At 41.6% G+C, this 13,639-nt stretch overlaps 2 protein-coding genes across 4 annotated transcripts; both read right to left on the bottom strand.

Annotated features, from left to right (window-relative positions):
- Positions 1-419: 419 nt before the first annotated feature.
- LOC133408784 (lipid transferase CIDEC-like) lies at positions 420-5,036 on the bottom strand. Of its 2 annotated transcripts, XM_061688009.1 has the most exons (8): positions 4,961-5,012; positions 3,376-3,636; positions 3,183-3,271; positions 2,917-3,070; positions 2,564-2,713; positions 1,650-1,840; positions 942-1,090; positions 420-761 (listed from the first exon to the last, which is right to left on the bottom strand). In XM_061688009.1, the coding sequence occupies exons 3-8, from the start codon at positions 3,233-3,235 to the stop codon at positions 619-621; spliced, it is 840 nt and encodes a 279-aa protein (XP_061543993.1). In that variant the 5' UTR covers positions 3,236-3,271; positions 3,376-3,636; positions 4,961-5,012; the 3' UTR covers positions 420-618. The 2 variants fall into 2 exon arrangements, with proteins under 2 accessions (XP_061543993.1, XP_061543994.1); XM_061688010.1 differs by lacking the exon at positions 3,376-3,636 and having other exon boundaries at positions 4,961-5,036.
- Positions 5,037-6,870: 1,834 nt separating this feature from the next.
- On the bottom strand, positions 6,871-7,912 carry LOC133409094 (urocortin-3-like). 2 transcript variants are annotated; one of them, XM_061688661.1, is made up of 2 exons: positions 7,698-7,912; positions 6,871-7,494 (listed from the first exon to the last, which is right to left on the bottom strand). In XM_061688661.1, the coding sequence occupies exon 2, from the start codon at positions 7,479-7,481 to the stop codon at positions 7,107-7,109; it is 375 nt and encodes a 124-aa protein (XP_061544645.1). In that variant the 5' UTR covers positions 7,482-7,494; positions 7,698-7,912; the 3' UTR covers positions 6,871-7,106. The 2 variants fall into 2 exon arrangements, with proteins under 2 accessions (XP_061544645.1, XP_061544646.1); XM_061688662.1 differs by having other exon boundaries at positions 6,871-7,491; positions 7,791-7,912.
- Between the last annotated feature and the right edge of the window lie 5,727 nt (positions 7,913-13,639).

Raw genomic sequence — 13,639 nt, 5'->3', positions numbered from 1 at the left:
CCGAGCACATGTTGAGCTACAGCTGGGATGGACGCGTACCGACAGCGGGCTTCAGTCTCCTAATGGGTGCACATTGCAGAGAGAGAACACGGAGTGGGGAGGGGCCAGTAGGTGCCATCACCATCATCAGTTAGTGCAGCTCACTCTAAACTCCAAGCGTCTTCAATGGTTTGAGCTTTGGGTCACAATTTTCATGGCTCAGTGTGAAAATTGTTCGGTTTCCTCCAATTTGAATTTGGTCCAACTCAAAAGTAGAACTATGTGGAAAATGAGATTAAACCAGCACCCACGGGGATTGTTTTTATGAAATGAGTCCGCAATAAGTCTCTAGATAATTCCACAAAGAAAAAGATGCGCACATTACTGTTGGTGCAATTGCCTCATTTTATTAGTATCTGTAGTTCAACATAAAACCGGTTTACACTTTCAAATTCATTTTTTGTTGTGCTGTCCCCACTGTTTATAGAGCATCTATACTAAAAAACAACAACGAATTAGACAGGTATGGTGTATCGTGACTTTCCACTCAGTCAACCTCTAAGGCAATTTGTCAGAGCCATCCAGTTTATTGCACCGTCTTTGGCACTTGTCTAACCAACTGCGCCATCCAGTTTTCATTCAGTAATATTCATTTCCACGAGCCCTCACTCCAGCCGACAGGACAGAGGCAGCCAGGGAACAATTAGGGGTGCAGGGGAGAGACCGCTGGACCTGTTGCCAATTACGCCGACTTGACCAGGCACCACTTTGCCATACACAGCCTTAAGACAAGAGAAGTGGTAAAATAAAAGTTTTATTTGTTAATCTCCAGCAGATTCCATTTGACATCCAAGAAGAATACGTCATTTCAGCCGCTTGTTCAGACAGCAAACGTAACAGAAACCATGTCAAATTCCATTAGCAATAGGTGGCTCGACCCAACAGAAAGCTCTGCAGCTGACCGATTCGGCTCCCCTGATGCAGGATCAGGCTCCCCTCTGCGCTTTCCTCTCCTCGCTCCTCTTCCAGAAGCTGCTCCATGTACCAGGAGGAGCCCAGCAGGATGTGGCCAGTGGCCTGCATGGAGAAAACGGTCCACCGCAAAGCCTCCCTTAAAGCACGCCACAAACACACGATTATTCTCATCACAAGAGACAGTTGATTAGACACATTGATTTGAGAAACATGCATTATAAATATGCTTAGTGGGGATGATATTTGAGACGGTTAACATCCTTTGAGTAATTGTCAGCCAAAATAAAACCGGACAGAGTCGGCTACTCCGGTTGTGTAGAAGATGGTGGCAAACGTGCCAAACAGTTTGCTCTCCACTGTTACAGCACAAACAATTCTGAAATGTAATCCTCTCCCACAAGGTCTGTGTCGGAGTTGAACACCACCACCTCTTTGGTTATGACATAACTCCTCACAAAATTAATCTCAGGAAAATCTAGCCCATTTCAACTCTACCACCCACACCAGGTTGACGAGTAATACAGTAGATTGTATATGACTTCATTTTTTTCCCCCTTCAAATGCTATTCTGCAGCTGTTGCAATAATTGTATTTGTTGTGTTATCATTACTACTGTGTCAGCAATCAAGGAAGCCAGGAGGGCTCAATTGAGTGATACCTAAACATCAGGATCGAGCAGGATCTCATTCACTCACTTCAGCATCTTTTTGGCCTCATAACAGCGCACTTCATAGGACAAGGAATAAACACCATACAGTGTTGCCTTGACATTCAAGCAGCCAATGAAATCGCTGGGGTTGTTCTTGTACAGGTCAAAGGTCAGCTTGGCCACATCTGTCCGGTGGTGCGCCCTGCGTTTGCAGAGCTCGTCTCTGGAGGGGCTGTTCTGGAAAAACACAGCCAGGTCAAAGGGCCGCCAACTTTGCTTTTGCATGATGGCGGGAACAAGGCCAAGGTCACAAAAACCTATTTTGAAGGCGGCTTACACTTCAGTGGATCCAATTGCAGCATATTTGTTAAGTATTTTTATCTTGCCTTCTTATTCTATTTAAAATTTCATTCGTTAAGTCTTGAGACTTATTGGGCTAAACTTGGACTTTGGATATTAAATTCCATGCCATGTGTGTAAATGTGTATTCGTATGACAAAGTCCTTGAATCCTTGACTTATTTTATGGTAACTAGCACTCTTGGTCCAAATATGCATTAAAGTTCCAAACTATTACAATGAAGAATTACAGTAGAGTGAGATTTTTCCCCTTTAGACTTTGCTGCTCTTCTTTATTTTACCGATTAAGATCCCGCAAGAGAAAACTCCCCTGACTCTCAGCTGTATATTTTGTGTCTCACACAGCACAGAAAACCAGATCACACACATTGAGGCGTTCAAGGACAGTCGGGGCACAGAAACAGTGAGCCTTACTCAAGGGCACATAGACGGCAGTAAGGAAGCAGACTAGTATTTCTTCAACAACTAGTCTGACTAAGACTGAACCCGAGACCGTCCAGTACCTTGGCCAAGTCATGAGCTACTACCGCATTTGTTTCCAAATCTTGTGTTGGATAAAGTTGATCTGCTGTGCCACCTAGTGGTGTATGTGACACTGTACCTGATATGGGTTCCACTTCTGTCCTTTCTCTAGCACCATGAGGACAGTGTTTTCAGGCAGCGTGGCAAAGAACTCCTCCGTGTCCACACCTGTGCCATCTTCATCGAGCACCAAGCCACTGGCACACAGCACATTTAATGAATCGCTCACCTATTATACAGGGCAGAAATAGATCAATTCATTTGGAATTGTGGCTACAGCGCATATTGACATGAAGCATATACAAGATATCAGTTTGTGAACTTTCACCAGCATGAGGTTTCGTGTCACTACTAATGCTGTATAAAGTGGGTGACGGGTCAGGCAATTTGCTTCTTTTTTTTTTCCCCCCCTCTGCTCTTCTCTGTCCCCACCTTGTTGATCAGGTCTTCTAACGCATCCGCCATGATGCCCTTCTTCAAACTGCGGTCAGCATTAGTCACCCGGAAAGGTTTTGGACGAGGTGGTCGTCGTGACAGAAGCTGCTGTGTCATGGAGGCACTGGCTGACATGCTGGCAGTCACACACCTGATGGAGAATTACAATGGAGGGGGGGGGGGGGGATTTTGTTGCTCTTAACAGATAAGAATGATGCCAGATACCTTTTCCTCTAATTTCTTTCAAGGAAGTGTTATCTTACTTGGAGAAGGAAGACAGGGCCAGGAGGTCGAGAGACTTCCTAGCATAATCCATCACTGGAGAGAGAGCACCACAACCTGCCTGACAAACCTGGCAATGAACAAGTTGTTTGACTTTGAAAAATGTTAAGAAATACACACCATTCACAAGTCATGCAAGTAACTTAGCATTTAAAAGTACACAAAAACTCTTACAGTGTAAATAGAAAGCTGGACCGGCTCTCCCAATTGACTCCTCCAAAATAATCCTTGCTATTGTCGCAGTTATCTTCAATTGTGACGTTAATTCTCAGAGAACACACACACACACACACGCCCTTCCTTCTCCAGACAACTGTGAATCACTGCAACATCTGGCCAGTGAACCTTGTACTGTTAAGCAAGTTGCATGTCATCAGAGTCATTGCGCAGCACTCCATGGCCATCCCCCTTGAATGTCCTGGACTGACACCATCTCTAAGTGCATAAAGTTCACCAAAATTGCCTTTCAATCATCATGAGTTTGGCTTTATTCAGAAACGTTTAGAGCTCTGTGTGCTGACACTCTTAAGAATACCTTCACAACAGTAAATGCGACACTGCAGCATATTTTACAAAAAGAAAAAAAAAAAATGTTTGGGCACAAAATATGTTGACTTGACAGTCCATTTGACAAGAGTAGTGTCAACACAGTCATGAGTTAAGTTCTGTTGTCATAATAAACAAATACAGTGGAGCCTGTAAGGTCCAACACAAACTGTTCAGGGATGCTTCTAAACAAGTACATACAAATGATAATCTATCTGATTTAGAGCCCAATTGTCCCATTCTGACCAGTTCCAGTAAAGGCCTGATTATAAGGGCTCTAAACATGATCCTGGATGATTTTCTTGTAGTGTGGGATGTGTTGAAAGTGATTTTGTTGTTCTCCCAAATATGCTTGTACAAGTCTTAGGGCTGACAATCAAATGTGAAATGTGTTTAATATTTACAGTAGAAATTGTTTCGTTCGTGAACAATGCTGAAATGACTCCCCGATTATCACATGGGATGGAACAAAGTAATGTTGGGAGATTTCCAAAATGAAGGCACCCTATGGGTGACTTGAGCGTTTGTGTAATGCATCCTCTAACTCATTCACCACAATACACATGACTTGGAAAAGAGCTGCCACCCAGTGTGCTGTGTTGATCATTTCATAAATACACCACCCTACGACACTAGTAAGCGGTCTTATTTTTTGGTACTTTGTTTTTAAACGTCTGTTGTTCTTTAGCTTGAAATGCTTTTAATCATGTAAAGCACATTGAGTTGGTTGTAGTGCATATGAAATGGACTTTGAAAATAAATTTGCGAACAATAAGAACAGAAATTTGTGATTTTTTGTGTGGCGTGTATATATCTCTATATATATATCTCTATATATCTCTCTATATATATATATATATATATATATATATCTATCTCTCTCTCTCTCTATATATATATATATCTATCTATCAGTTAAGATGTTAGAAGCAATTTAGAAATGTTTGCCCCATAAAATAGATACTGCTTCAGAGATAAACTGTCAAATCAAAACCATTAATTGTACAGGCAATTTTTAACTGTAAACGTAAATATAATGACAAAAAAAAAAACAAAGTTGAAGAACGTCTGTATAAATTGTGTCCTGGGAACAAGATGCGTCTTACACATTTTGTTTCAAGTACGCTCAACGTAGTAAGACATGTAAAACGAGTGTTAAAAGCTACGTATAGAGTATATATTGTTTTTTTTTAGGTAAACTTCTCATACTTACGTGTCAGTTGTGTGCTGCTGCAGTTTCCGACATACGGCGCCGAATTTAACTCACCTGCCTCAGGTTTCGAACTGATTGCAGCAAGTCAGGTGACTTCCGATCCTAACCGGAATTTCTCGTTTATTATGGAATATTTATGTATTCATTTTTATATATATATAGTTATTTACAGAAGTCACTCTGTCAATAGAAAATAACCACTTAATCATTAACTAGAAACAATAAATTATAGCGTGGGGAAAAAACAGCCGGAATGACTTCAGGCGACGAGTTGCCGATGGATGTGCGTCATTTCTGCAAGGTTTGTTTGCTACCTTTAACCACTCCTTTGACTTCGTTTAAGTCGTTTAACTTCCACGTTTGCCACAATATTTGTTTGTTTCATAAAATATAGGCTAACCCGTTAGAGAATTGAGATAAGTGTATACACACACACACACACACACACACATATATATATATATATATATATATATATATATATATATATATATATATATATATATATATAAAGACCGGATGTATGTGCAATTATGTCGTCAGTGCACAGGCCTACAATAGATTATGCTATATATTCATTTATCGTCAATATTAGTAGTATTGGACAGCAAGGTTTAATAGTGTTTTTTAGCATGTCTGCCTTAAAGTCTTAAGGTTCTGGGTTTGAATCTCGGCTCAAGGCTCATCCCTTCCTGTGGCGTTTGCATGTCTCCCCGTGTTAGTGCTCCCCCCCTCCCCCTTCACCTTCCTCGAATATTCTCAAAACATGCATGTTAGGTTCAGTGAAGACTTCAAACTGTTCATAGTGGATGATTGTTTTGTCTTTATGTGTGCCCTGTGACTGACTGACAACCAGTTCAGGGTGCACCCTGCCAGTCGGGTCCAGCTCACCATGCATGACAAAAAGCTATAGAGAATTAGTAGTTCAGGTACATGTTACCAATGAATGTCCAGTGAGCGTATGTCATTTAAGCTTTGCATTTAGGCTTATGGCACAACATGGCCAAGAAGAGATCTTCCACAGGAGGCATTCAACAAACCAAACCTTGCCTTTTGTTCATTTTCTACACCGCTTATCCTCATTAGGGTCGCGGGCGTGCTGGAGCCTATCCCAGCTATCTTCAGGCGAGAGGCGGGCTACACCCTGAACTGGTCGCAGGGCACATATAAACACACAACCATTCACGCTCACAACTACGGGCAATTTAAAGTCTTCACTTAAACTACCGTGCATGTTTTTGGGATGTGGGAGGAAACTGGAATACCCGGAGAAAACCCACGCAGGCACGGGGAGAACATGCCAGCTCCACACAGGCAAGGCCGGATTTGAACCCAGGTCCTCAGAACTGTGAGGCAGATGTGCTAGCCAGTCGTCCACTATGCCGCACCTTGCTTTTTATTGTAAGTAAATATTGTTCTCAATTCCATCAAGGAAGTCTTGTGTGGCGTTTGCTCTGCTTGTTAGTTTCATTTGTCTGCCGCCTGTATGAGCTTTAATAGTCTCAAGGACATGACCGGCGTACAACAGAGCAAATTCCAGTCTGAATCAGATGAACAGTTTAGTTCACTCTGTTGAGTCATATTTCATGCTCAGTGCAGGATTCCAAATGAATAACACCACGAGATAGGCTTCTATAGCAGAGCAGATAAAACACAAATACTTAGTTAGTATAGCCCAGAAGTGTCAAATGCGACAAGAATTGTGAACAAAGGCTTATATGAAAGCGCTGCTCTTTCTGAGATCAATATCCTGGCTGCGTCTTTGTCGTGTTTATCGGCCATCCCCGGTGTTGGGGGTGACGCATTCAATTGTCTTTAATCGCTTGCTGATGCTTGTCGATGCAGAGGTAAAGGAGGAAGACTTGGGTGATAATTAAATGCTATCATCACATTTAATTCAACAAGCTGTTTTAATTCATGACATGCAAAAAAACAAGAAATAGATTTCTGATGAGAAGAATATGACCCATGGAGGAATGATACAGTAGTGCAGTGACATCAAAGTGCATGTATTAACTAGTGCTACAAGTAGGAAGGCAGATCTAATATCTAATTGTATCTGAGCTAACATTGTCAGTGATAAAGTGTGTTAAGGTTAAGTGTTTTTTTCTCAAACTCCAGCTATTTTCTCTCCCACACTGGTAGACTATTTCCTCTTGCCAACTCGCGCCATCAGTTCAGCATTGGCGGCCGCTTTGGTCCTCAAGTCCTGGTTCTTGGCCAGGTCTATGAGGACACTGAGAATGCTGGTGGGGACATCGAGGGAAAGGGCAAAGCGAGACCCCAGCTGGGCTCTCTTTGGCACCTGGGCCGCCCGCGGGGCACGCGCTGCCTGCAGAAGCATCCGCTGCTCGGAGTGAAGCAACGAGTTCAACACGCCGCCGCGATTCACAATGTCGACGGCCAGCGTGCCGCTCCTTGTGTCCTTGTCGAATTGGGCAAGAGTAGGGCTGCTCCTCTGAGCGTGGACCCCGCAAGGAATCAGCAGAGCCAGGCAGAAGCACAACCTCACCGTCCTCATGCTCGCAGGTCTGCTGGAAGGCACACAAGATGACGCAAATTGTTTAAAAGCACTTGCAAGCCACCAGCCAGAGAATGCAATGAGGGATGAAGTCAGTCTAACAAATTGTTACAAAGCACTCATCTTGACATTCTGTATTACAATATACAGTTAATAATACAGTACAAGAGAAACAATCAACTTCTGCCTAAAGTGTCACTGATGAGTAATACTTACTCAATGTCACTACAGTGGATTGCTGGTGACTTGACAAAAAGGCACTAAAACTTCCTGTGCTGGAGATAATCTTGATTTTTTTTTAATAATCACCTAAAAATGTCTTCTGTCTCCTCCTCAGCAAGGACAGGAGCGACCAGTGTGTCACGCAGCAGAACGTTCAAGTGGCTGAGAGTCCTGCACTACCCCGTCTTCACTGCTGTCCGTCTTCGCCGTTCCCCTTTCTCTGTTTGTCGCGTTCCCCCCTCCCTTCTTTTAATCTCATTTCCTCCACACTCATTGCCATGTATTTCTTCCATCTAAAAATAACACGATCACAATAATTTGCCCATAATGACATGGACAGTCAACACAAAGAAAAGTACCATTATCCAAATGTACTAATAAACCTCTGATGCCAAAAAAGAGGACGTGTGAAGAGAGATATGATCACGGCCATATTTATGCATTCATCTGATTCATCATGTAGAAGAGCAACATATCAAATGTGATTACAGTAACAAGACGGACCATAGATATTATCATCATTTATATGCATGTTTTCCAATATTCCTTGGTGTGTTCACATTCATTTTCAGGTCTTATATGTTGAGGGTCAGTGTGTCAATCCAATAAAACACCTATTATTAATCCAGAGCCGCTGACAATTTAAATGCAGCGTAGTAAAACCATTAACACATTGAAAAAAAGGCATAATGGACCTGTAGAGTCACTCATTCTGTCTACTGGTTACTCACCTGACTTACAAACAGGGACATGGGTTCAATTCCCACTCAGTGACAATGTGAGCGTGAATGGTTGTCTGTCTTATGCGCCCTGTGATTGACTGGCAACCAGTCCAGGGTGTTGTCTGCCTGTCGCCTGTGGGAGACAGAGGATCCAGCTCCTCGTGACCCTGAACAAAATCACACTGACAATCAAGAAGTCCTTGTCAGGTAGTCTCATCTAAGTGAATCACAAACTACAGAACTAACATAACAAACCACACAATACATGAAAACAACAGACACAATGTGGCTAACACCAAACCCATGCTGGTTATAAAATAAAGGTAAAATGGCTGATGCCAACACAGAGGAAGCTTGTGCCTGTTTTGCTTTTGGACTTTAGTACAATGTTTAAACATCCTTCTTCACCTGTCACACCCAAATAACATCTCCAGAACGGAGCTGCTTACGTCATCGACCCTAAAAGAAGCAGTTCTACATGACGGAGCAAGCCCAAATACTGTGAGGACATTTTACAAGCTTCATTAGGTTGACAGCAGCAGCTGCTGAACCATGTTGTTGCTTCTTTAAAAAAGAAATTGCATTTTTTGGGGGGTTGTGTAATGCAAATGTAATTCTTCATCTAAGATGACTTCAGTTTTATGAGCTTCAATTGAACTACTATTATCACATTTTCAGTGAGTCCATTTGCATAACACCATCCCGATGATGGATGCCTAAGATCCTGTTTTAAAGGAGCATAAAGGCAGCGAGAAAGACTGTAAGACAGAGTAGGAAGAAGGAAAAGGCCCCTGGAAAACAACGAGGAGGAAGATGTCAGGCCGAGACCTACCTCGTTTCCTGAAGCACCTCTAGTCCATCCCATCACCGGACCAATCTTCATCTCACTAATGACTTAAAGTTAAACATGATTATGATGCCTGGGCCCTCGGGGATCCTGCAGCAAGAGGAGTCATCGTGGATGGCCACAGATAAACAAACATGGATTGTCCCCTCTTTTTAACAAATGCTCATGAGTCGTACCAGTCAGTCGCATCGCTGTCACAGATACAGCAAGACTTCACATTAATACAAGAGGAGGTCATGATTCAAAGCCCAACGCCTATTTCAAAGCAGACCCTGGCCCATTATCCATGCAGCTGACTCACATAGAACTTATCATAGAAGTTATATGTCAGTATACGTTTACTACATCGTATGTATCATAGATCTGCACTATTCACATACAGTGCCTTGAAAAAGTATTCATACCCTTGAACCTTTTCACATTTTGTGACCTTACAATCACAAACTTGGATGTACCGTGGAACCTTGATTTAAGAGACTAATGGGGGGGGGTCATCCGTCACAGCCATCCATCCATCCATTTTCTGAGCTGCTTCTCCTCACTAGGGTCGCGGGCGTGCTGGAGCCTATCCCAGCTATCATCGGGCAGGAGGCGGGGTTGCCAGCCAATCGCAGGGCACATACAAACAAACAACCATTCGCACTCACATTCACACCTACGGGCAATTTAGAGTCTCCAATTCATGCATGTTTTTGGGATGTGGGAGGAAACCGGAGTGCCCGGAGAAAACCCACGCAGGCACGGGGAGAACATGCAAACGCCACACAGGCAGGGCCGGGGATTGAACCCGGGTCCTCAGAACTGTGAGGCTGACGCTCTAACCAGTCTTTTATACTGATGCATGTTTATTTTTTCTGCCATATGCACCCATATGACTGTAAAATTGTTTTGTACTTTTTTCGTGGCGTAAAACACCCATTACAGTGCTAAGTTATTGTAAAAACATCTAAAAAGGCTTGGAAATGTTTGACAAGTTTAAAATTGTATCCAAACTTACCATGCTAGTGTGCTTGATGGTGATCCTGTTGTCATAGTGATGAAAATGAGTCAAGCCGGGTCACTTTCATGAGCCGTGAGGAATTAGTGTGTTTCCTATTTCAAAATCTATTGCCATTGACGAAGGGCTTGACAAAAAAAATATATATATTTTTACTGTACCAAAAATAGTCCCGACATATAGTGAAAGACAGTTGTTTCATTAGATGGCAGAAGGTACAATAAACCTGACTGCTGCCATCCATACAACAGAATAAATCATGGCTTCCTGCGAGCATTTGAGTTCAATTAAATAGGCCCAGATTTCACAGAGTAAACTGAGATGACATAATTATTTCAGTATTTTGGATGGGCGGTATGCCGTGAAAATGTTATCATGTAAAATAGGTGGCTTGGCTCAATAAAGGTTGGGAAACACTGATCCAGATGTTAGTTAGAGTCAAAACCCAACAACTAACGTTGAGGGAAGCAGCCAACCAGACCGTTATCCTGTGGTTGCACTGTTACCGCCGCACGTTATGTTTGGTTGTATTTTGGTTGACCTGGGAACAAGGGCAGACTGGGACAAGAAAAAAAATACAAATAAATCGGCCCTGGCATTTTTGGCTTAGCCCCTCATGATAAGCAGCGCACAAACCAACTATTTATGTACTGTATGTGTTCCCCGAAAGAATGTGTGAACGGATTCAACTGAATTGCGAGCTGTTATTAACCCTGTGAGTCTACAATCATAAATAACGTGGAAACCAATGTGTCGCTCTCTGTAGGCTACTTTGTTGTCACATTGTCAGGAAAGTCTCAGAGACATCGTCCTGGTGAGAGCGCAGGCAATATTTGTTCTCTCCCGGGTCACCAGAGTCGTCACGACTGCTCAAGCATCGGCAGTCGTAACGACGTCTCCGACAGTGAGATAGGACCTTCAGTAACACGTTACTTAGTAACGCAATGCTGGCATCACTGAGGGCACATTTTGAAAAAACAATGGCCCGGTCACCACTCAGTATTAGGACTGGTCACCAATGTCAGACCACATATAGACAAACAATGCCACCTAGTGGTTACCATTGCACATTAAAAAAAACTGATGATTTGAAATAAAAGTCGCAAAAGATTGCGCACGTAAGGCGTAATCATTGAGAAGAAACCAATATATATAAAGAGGGGGATATATATATATAAAGAATTTTTTTTTAATCTGGGATTGGTTAATTTGGCTTGTATTTATCTCTTTACTCTCCTGAATAAAATTTCGAGAGGTCTTATATGACCCACTTTGACTGAACTGTTTTATTTTCTCATATCTGGCTTAAACGTTTCATATCCATATGATTACGGGCTGTATCCCTAATGGTTTTATTCTGTGAAATCCTGTAGACTCACATTTCCAGTAGTAGATCCTGTACCCTTAGTTCAATACGGGTGAACCCATTGATGACAACTATAAGTGAATGACCTCAGGTTACGTTTCATGATGGGAATTTATGTATACGGTTGACTGTATAACCTCCTTTATCTTTATGTAAACAGGGTTCTTCATCACTGCTGGTAGAAACCATTTGTTAGGTCCGGTCCCCATCTAACAGCAGAAAGTCCCCTGCTACTACTAAGTAGCTTGTCAATTAGAGAGGACCCTCCCTTGCATACTTGTGGTTGATCATCCTCAAATTCATCTATCTGCAGACTTTTTTTTTTTTTTTTTCCCCCTCTTTCTTTGGGGGGAACCAATCCCAAGAAGGCTTATTGGTGACTGAAGCCCCTCTAAAATAGGCCTAACGACAACACTGGATTGCCGTGAGACATCTTCAGGGGTGCCAATAAAAAATATCTAATTTCACTTGACTTGTTAAAAAATTTATTATAGATATACATTTGTTCATATCTATGCCAGTAACAAGCAGAGCAATTAAACGCTTTACCAAAAGGTACAACAACACAGTTATGTTACGACAGAAGTCATGGCTTCATGTCACTATATCAGATTTGTGTTCAACTAAACAGCCCCAGATTATTATTGAGATTATTATTCATACTGTAGCAACCCGGCATATTGTTCTTGAGTTCTGTGATTTCCTATTGTCGGAATCAAAGCACATACGAGAAAAAGGGGGGACAAACGTTAAAAAATGACCGTTAACTACTGCAAAAAAAAAAAGTCACACATCTGGATACATGATAAAAAGGTGTGCTGTAAGTGTAGAACTGCATTTAATGAATTATACTGCTTAGAGGTGCTAGTGTTTTGTCTTTCTCAGGTGATCCAGATATGAGTAATCACTTAATTCCTGTTTTTTTTTTTTTTTTTTTTTTTTTTTAAATCAGTGAGAATAACTACACCAGCGACAGTTTTAACACCCACTTGTCACTATTTTACATTTATTAATATTAAGCATTTTGCGATTATCGACAATGTTTTATTTACCGTGTTACTCCTTTCGAGTTCAATCAAGACTCAAAATCGTTCTTAGGGTTTAAAATACATTTAAAGTTGCCAACATGTCTTTAAATGTCCAAACATTGCCCCATCAATGCCGTGAGAACGAAGAAAAAAGCGGCATAAAACTCAATTAGCACACAAAGGTGGATATAAATGCAACTTTTAGGAAAGCAAAGTCGCTAAATATTTACCTCATTGGCAACATACACTAAAAACGAAAAGGTCCACAAATCTTAACAAAAAATACATCTTGTCCTCTGAGCAAACTCCAAACTTGTCTCCTTCTTAAGTGTTTCAATTAACTCTATCCCCTAACTATGCATACACAAAATACAAAAATAAGTTCCCCTACTTCACAATGCATTTTTAATCCAAATAAATCCCCTGAATTGTATAATTTATTTAGTATTTAACATTTTACATGAAATAATGTCTCTCTTTATCTTTTTAAACCAAATCAAAACGTATTAAATGAAAGAAATATATGATAGTTGCCTTGGACGGCAGCTACACCATGTTTGTAATGTTCGATTATGCCACCTCCAGTACAAGCATTCACACAATTGTCCTTTTATACAGATTTACCCTATCAATACTTGATAGAAATTTATTCATCCATTTTCTATACTACTGGCCCTCATTCGGTTTGAGGGTAATTGGAGCCAATACAGTACACTGGATTGGCCACCAGGCAATTGGAGGGCAAATCTTCAACCTCAGAACTGAGGAAGACCTCCCAACCACTATTCCACTTTGCTGGCGTGATGAAATTTAAAAGGACAAAACATGTCAGACTGCAGCAACAGTGGTCGAGAGAGCATCTCAGCGTACATTGAGTGTGTGACAAAAAAACTAAAACTAAAAACATCGCTCGCCTACATGCACAGATGTTGCAAAACAACTGAGACCAACTTACTAAACTAAATACAACAAAAGA

The sequence above is a fragment of the Phycodurus eques genome, chromosome 10 (assembly GCF_024500275.1).
Source record: "Phycodurus eques isolate BA_2022a chromosome 10, UOR_Pequ_1.1, whole genome shotgun sequence".
Taxonomy (NCBI): domain Eukaryota; kingdom Metazoa; phylum Chordata; class Actinopteri; order Syngnathiformes; family Syngnathidae; genus Phycodurus; species Phycodurus eques.
This window is presented reverse-complemented; position numbering and strand designations above follow the sequence as displayed.

Excerpts from the sequence above, each read along its gene's own strand:
- LOC133409094 (XM_061688661.1), bottom strand. The coding sequence starts at position 7,481 with ATGAGGACGGTGAGGTTGTGCTTCTGCCTGGCTCTGCTGATTCCTTGC.
- LOC133408784 (XM_061688010.1), bottom strand. The coding sequence starts at position 3,235 with ATGGATTATGCTAGGAAGTCTCTCGACCTCCTGGCCCTGTCTTCCTTC. Across the intron at positions 1,091-1,649 it reads GAGGCCAAAAAGATGCTGAA|GGAGGCTTTGCGGTGGACCG; the intron begins GTGAGTGAATGA and ends GCGTGCTTTAAG. Across the intron at positions 762-941 it reads GCATCAGGGGAGCCGAATCG|GCTGTGTATGGCAAAGTGGT; the intron begins GTCAGCTGCAGA and ends TCTTGTCTTAAG.